Source organism: Gossypium hirsutum, chromosome D08, assembly GCF_007990345.1.
Source record: "Gossypium hirsutum isolate 1008001.06 chromosome D08, Gossypium_hirsutum_v2.1, whole genome shotgun sequence".
Lineage (NCBI taxonomy): Eukaryota > Viridiplantae > Streptophyta > Magnoliopsida > Malvales > Malvaceae > Gossypium > Gossypium hirsutum.
Genome location: NC_053444.1, coordinates 50,308,603 through 50,314,602, shown reverse-complemented (window position 1 = coordinate 50,314,602; position 6,000 = coordinate 50,308,603). Strand labels below are relative to the sequence as shown.

The following is a 6,000-nucleotide window of genomic DNA, read 5'->3' as shown; positions in this document are numbered from 1 at the left end:
ATTTTGATAGTTCAACTATCCAATTGAGTATAGAAAAAAAAAGCAGGGGTTCAATTGCTTTTTTTGAAAAAAAATTAGGGCCTTTTTGAGGCATTTTGAAAGTTCAAGTGCCCAATTAGGTGCAAAAAGAAATACAGGGGCCTAATTCCTTTATTGGAAAAAGTTTGAGGGCTTTTTACACAATTAAACATTAATATTATTATTATTTGGATTGAAAGAGCCTGATATAAAATTAAACGAAGTCCTATAAATTTATTAGGCTTAAATGTGAAAAAAGTCCTCAAACTTAAAAAAAAAAAAAACAATTAAGCCCCTCCTTTTTTTGCACTCAATTGATCACTTGAACTTTTAAAATGTATCAAAAAAGCCCTCAAACTATTTCAAAAAAAGCAATTAAGCCCTTGCTCTTATTAGAAAATAGAAAAAATAATAAATAATAAATTTTAGAAAAATTATTAAATTTTAATAAAAATTTAAAATTTATTAAAAAATAGATTTTTTATAAAAATCGTAAAAAAATAAAAAAAAATATTGAATTTTATAAAAATCATAAAAAAAATTAACAACCCTAGGTTTTTTAAATTAAAATCATCACGTGCCGCAACACAGCATAACATGTGACGAGAAACGATAAAAAAATAAAAATAAATAAAATTTATAGAAAAATTATAAAATGCTTCTTTTGGTAAGATAATTTTTATAAATTTTTTACGAAATTTATATTTCTTTACATTTTGTATAATTTCCTTACGACTTTATAAAATTTTATAATTTTTTATGTTTTTTATAAAATTTTACAATTTTTTTATATTTTTTACGATTTTTATATTTTTTCTAATTTTTAATATTTTTTTAATATTTTAATTTTTTATTAAAAGTTAATAATATTTATAGCTTTTATTGATTTTAATTTTTTATATTTTTCTAATTTTTAATAAAAACATTGGCTTAATTACTTTTTTTTTAAAATTAAAATATTTTTTTTATGCAATTTAAAAGTTTAAGTACCGAGTAAAAAAAACTTAATTACTTTTCTTTAAAAAGATTTGAGAGTTTTTTTTGCATCCTTAAGCTAATTTATTAATAAAATCAGTTGGTCCCATGCTCCCGGCCAGACTGGCGATGGAAACGACATCTTCCATGTCGGCTGCTTGACGTTTTTTTCCCCTAAAAAAGAGTAATTATCTCCTCTCTCAAAGACGCGAGAGCGAAAAGGATAAAAAGAAAGAAATTACATTACAAACAGCAAAAAAAAAAAAACAAGAAAAGAAAAAGCCCAGTCCCCAGCCGAGATTGAAGTTCACCTCTTTTAACTTTAATCGCCATTATCACACACTCCCTCTTTCTTTGCTTAGGGCAAAATCCTAATTAACGCTTTCTTCATCTCACTGCATTTGCTTCTCTGCAAACGCTTAAAAAAAAGTCATCTGATTAACGCTTTATCTGATGATTGATTTGCTATGGATTTTCATTCCTGCTGCTAGCTTTGATACGGATCTGCTGTGCTCTCAGTTTCACGAGATCTCCTCACTGTTAAACTCGTAATTCTCTTCTTTTTTCCCTCCTTTTGATTCTTCGCTCTTTTTTTGTTTTTGTTTTTCGGGATGATTTTTTTTGTTGTTCTTAGGCTTTGATTGCCAATGGCGTTGAAGCGGGGGCTATCCAGTGTTGGCGTCCACAGGAACAGAAGTTCTGAATCTCGATTCCCTATCGTGATTCTCGTTCTCTTCTCAGTTCTCGCTCCGCTTGTTTTCTTTGTCGGTCGTGGACTGTATATATCTGGTTCGCTCTTTTTTTTTATCTCTCTCTCTCTCTTTATTTCCACCCGCATTTAATTAATTATTTTGCAGATCTCACTTTGCTATTTTGCTATTTGCATTTCAGAAAATTAGTTTCGAAATGATATCATTTAATTCGTTTGTTTAATTGATTGATAAATGTGTTATTTTGCTCTCATAAAAAATTAAAATGCCGTAACTTTTTAGTGATTGATTCTGTTATTTGGTTGGTTATTTCTTTCTTTAGTTTTTGACATGTGATTTGATTATAAAAGTTTAAGATCAAGTGGTCTACTTTAGTTACACAACATTTATCGCAAATTCTCGTTCCTAATAGGTTTCGATTTTAGCTGAAACTTGTTGCTGCACTTAATTTAAATTTAATATTCGCATTGATAGAACTTTTAACCTTTCCTCAAAAAAAAAAAAAAGAAACTTTTAACCTAGAAATTCAGCGGATTTTTAATTGAACCTTAGTCTTCATCTAATCAGCTCAGCTAATCTTTGCTGAATTTGTTTTGTTAATCTAAATTTGAGATGTGAATTCAATTGTGTTGTTATCCATGTCTGAGTATCTTGCCTTTTTAATAACTTTGGTGTTTTCCAATTGCTTGCATCTGATCTTTCCACCGATTATTGTTTCTTGTGCAGATCAAAATAATGTTCAAAGTGGTTATACCAAGCAGGTTTCATCTCAAGCTTTTCCATTTACATTGCTGATATAATGACCGACTCACGTGGCTTCTATATACTCGTTATATATGGTTTTAAAATGGTTGAATTTTGCAGAATGTTGATTGGAGGGAAAGGCTGGCATTGCAATCTATCAAAAACCTTTTCACTAAAGAGGTAAGTTCATGGCGGAGAATATTCCATCTGAATTAATTATATTTCTTGCTCTAACAAGGGATAGGTTCAAAATGTTGATTATTTTTTTGTCTGGTGATGCCTTACTTGGATTGATTCTAGGTTATTGATGTTGTAACTACAAGCACAGCTGATCTGGGGCCGCTAAGTCTAGATTCTTTCAGAAAAGGCAACTTGTCTGCATCATGGGAAGTTGTGGAGACATCAGTTGAAGATGATGCTACTTCTCAGGTTGGTTTCATATTAATGATGAACCTCATCGGTCTCATATTTTGAGCGCTTTTCTATATTTAACAGCCTTTACCTTCTTCTTTTTTCATTTTTAGTTTCTGATTTATTGATGTATATTGGATTCTCACATGTTCTTAGCCAAACCTAAAGGCTGCAGAATTGAAACAAGAAATGTCCAAAGATGGAAAGCTTCTAGACGGTAATCTCACCTGAAATATATGCATAATGCTCTAGACATAATTTTCTTTCATTCTGACATGCCTGTCTCATGCAGATGATCGTTCACCTGATGCACCTGCTAAAACACTTCGAAGGGTAATTAACATCTTTTGATGCACCATATGCTCTAGTGATATAAAAAAGTAAATTATAAATGCTACTTCCTTGCAGCAACTTAGAGATAATAGACGTGCAAAGCGGGCTGCTGAATTGGTGCACCAAGATGATGAAGCTACTTTGAAACTTGAAAATGCTGCCATTGAACGATCCAGAGCTGTGGACTCTGCTGTTCTGGGTAGATACAATATATGGAGGAGAGAAATTGAGAATGAGAACTCAGATTCCACAGTGCGCTTGATGAGGGATCAAATTATAATGGCACAGGTTTATATAGGCATAGCAAAAATGAAAAATAAGCTTGGTTTGCAACAAGAACTGAAGATCAGGGTCAAAGAGAGTCAGCGTGCTGTAGGCGAGTCAACAGTTGATGCTGATCTACCTCACAGGTAAAAGAATGGTATATCTGTAATCTCATTGACAATGTGCAGTCTATGTTTCCTTCTGTTTTCGCTCTTGGTGATTCTTGCAATTTCTTATTCTGTGTTCTCATTCAACTTTGTTTAGTGCACCTGAGAAAATTAAAGCAATGGGCAAGGTTCTATCAATAGCAAGAGAGCAATTGTATGATTGCAAGTTGGTTACTGGAAAGCTCAGAGCAATGCTTCAGATATCAGACGAACAAGTTAGGAGCTTGAAAAAACAGAGCACGTTCTTGAGTCAATTGGCTGCCAAAACAATTCCCAATGCGATCCATTGCTTGTCTATGCGTTTGACCATAGAATACTATCTCCTTCCCTTGGAGAAGAGAAAGTTCCCTAGAAGTGAGAACTTGGAAAATCCAAACCTCTACCATTATGCTCTCTTCTCTGATAATGTCTTGGCTGCATCAGTTGTTGTCAACTCAACTATCATGAATGCCAAGGTGATACAACCTGCCTTATCTTGCGTAACAGTCTTGATTGTTCTTACCTTTTGCACTTCTAGAACAGAACTGATTGTAAGATCTTTAAGAATTGAGGCTTGGCAGCAGTCTTGACTAAATCTTCCCTTCGTGGTCTTGCAGGATCCTTTAAAACATGTTTTCCATCTTGTTACTGATAAACTTAATTTTGGAGCAATGAACATGTGGTTTCTGTTAAATCCCCCTGGAAAGGCCACCATTAATGTTGAAAATGTTGATGAATTCAAGTGGCTTAATTCATCCTATTGCCCTGTTTTACGGCAGCTTGAGACTTCTGCAATGAAGGAGTATTACTTCAAGGCAGATAATCCAACCAAGTCTGCATCTTCAAACTTGAAGTATCGAAACCCAAAGTATCTATCAATGCTAAACCACTTGCGGTTCTATCTGCCACAAGTATACCCCAAGTTAGATAAGATCCTCTTTCTTGACGATGACATTGTTGTCCAGAATGACTTGACCGGATTATGGTCTGTGGATCTACATGGGAAGGTAAATGGTGCAGTAGAAACTTGTGGTGAAAGTTTTCACCGCTTTGATAAGTATCTAAACTTCTCAAATCCTCATATTTCACGAAACTTTGATCCTAATGCTTGCGGGTGGGCATATGGAATGAATATGTTTGATCTCAAGGAGTGGAAAAAGAGGGATATCACTGGCATATACCACAAGTGGCAAAATATGGTGAGTCGATGGAAAGACCATTTATCTGATTTCATTTTATTTATTTTCTCCTCCTTCATCCATGTATATAGATTAGTCATTTAGTTGTTTAGAGGTCGAATCAACGAGTTCTTGAATCATCTTGTATTATTCTAGCTGACATGTTGCTTAAGTTATTCATGTTATTAAATTGCAGGATAATTGTTGTCTGTTCTGATTTCTTTTCTTTTTTTTTTTTTTTGCCCTTTAAACTGTTGTATCAGAATGAAGATAGAGCATTGTGGAAGCTTGGGACACTCCCTCCTGGGTTGATTACATTTTACGGTCTCACACATCCGCTTGAGAAGTCATGGCATGTACTCGGTCTTGGCTACAATCCAAGCGTAGACAAAAAAGAAATTGAACATGCCGCAGTTATCCACTACAATGGCAACATGAAACCCTGGCTCGAGCTGGCAATGACCAAATATCGATCATACTGGACCAAATACATCAAGTATGATCATCCCTACCTTCGCAGCTGCAATCTTAGTGAGTAAACCTGATTAATTAAAGCATTTCATTTTTTTCCTTTTTGGCTTTACTCCCCCCCTCCCCCCACATTGATTATTCTTCTTTGTAATTCATTAAATTCATCCCCTTGAGGACTCGCCCATTGGAACGAGTTAACTGTGTACGAATGTTAACCTGTGAAAGACACACTATGATCCTTTTTTTCCCCTTTTTGGATGTAAGTTCAATTTTAGACAGAATATGGAAACCTTATATGGAAAGTAGTCCACTGTATTTTTTTTTCTTCAATAAGGGCTCGTTTTTGCAAGATTTAATATGTATGAGCATTTATGTTATGTGACTCTAATTTCTTTGATTTCTTTAAGCGGTTTTTTCATTTTATACTTATTACTGTCTACTATCATGCTGCGATACTATCATGCTGCGAAGTAAATCTGTATTGTTTCTTGTATAGAAGAGAAAAAATGCATTGTAGTTGATCTATTTTTCACGTAGTGAGTTTTTACTTGACACTGAAGTCGTGCCATAATCTCTCCGCTGTCCATTATCGTCAAAGAGTTTGAAAATATCTTTTGTTCAATGTTGTATTTGATAAAAATCATAATTTTGGTGTCTGAAGATGAAGGTGTTAGTTTTTTAGTGTTTAATTCAAGTTTTTAAAGTTAATTTGATGGAATGTTATAATTAATTAATAATATTGGTGATTAA

At 33.4% G+C, this 6,000-nt stretch overlaps 1 protein-coding gene across 2 annotated transcripts; it reads left to right on the top strand.

Annotated features, from left to right (window-relative positions):
* Positions 1-1,196: 1,196 nt before the first annotated feature.
* LOC107900915 (polygalacturonate 4-alpha-galacturonosyltransferase) lies at positions 1,197-5,580 on the top strand. Of its 2 annotated transcripts, none has more exons than XM_016826697.2 (11): positions 1,197-1,541; positions 1,628-1,782; positions 2,430-2,464; positions 2,568-2,627; positions 2,748-2,876; positions 3,015-3,075; positions 3,151-3,191; positions 3,267-3,601; positions 3,720-4,077; positions 4,219-4,800; positions 5,043-5,580. In XM_016826697.2, the coding sequence occupies exons 2-11, from the start codon at positions 1,641-1,643 to the stop codon at positions 5,316-5,318; spliced, it is 2,019 nt and encodes a 672-aa protein (XP_016682186.1). In that variant the 5' UTR covers positions 1,197-1,541; positions 1,628-1,640; the 3' UTR covers positions 5,319-5,580. The 2 variants fall into 2 exon arrangements, with proteins under 2 accessions (XP_016682186.1, XP_016682187.1); XM_016826698.2 differs by having other exon boundaries at positions 1,204-1,541; positions 3,027-3,075.
* The last annotated feature ends 420 nt before the right edge of the window (positions 5,581-6,000 follow it).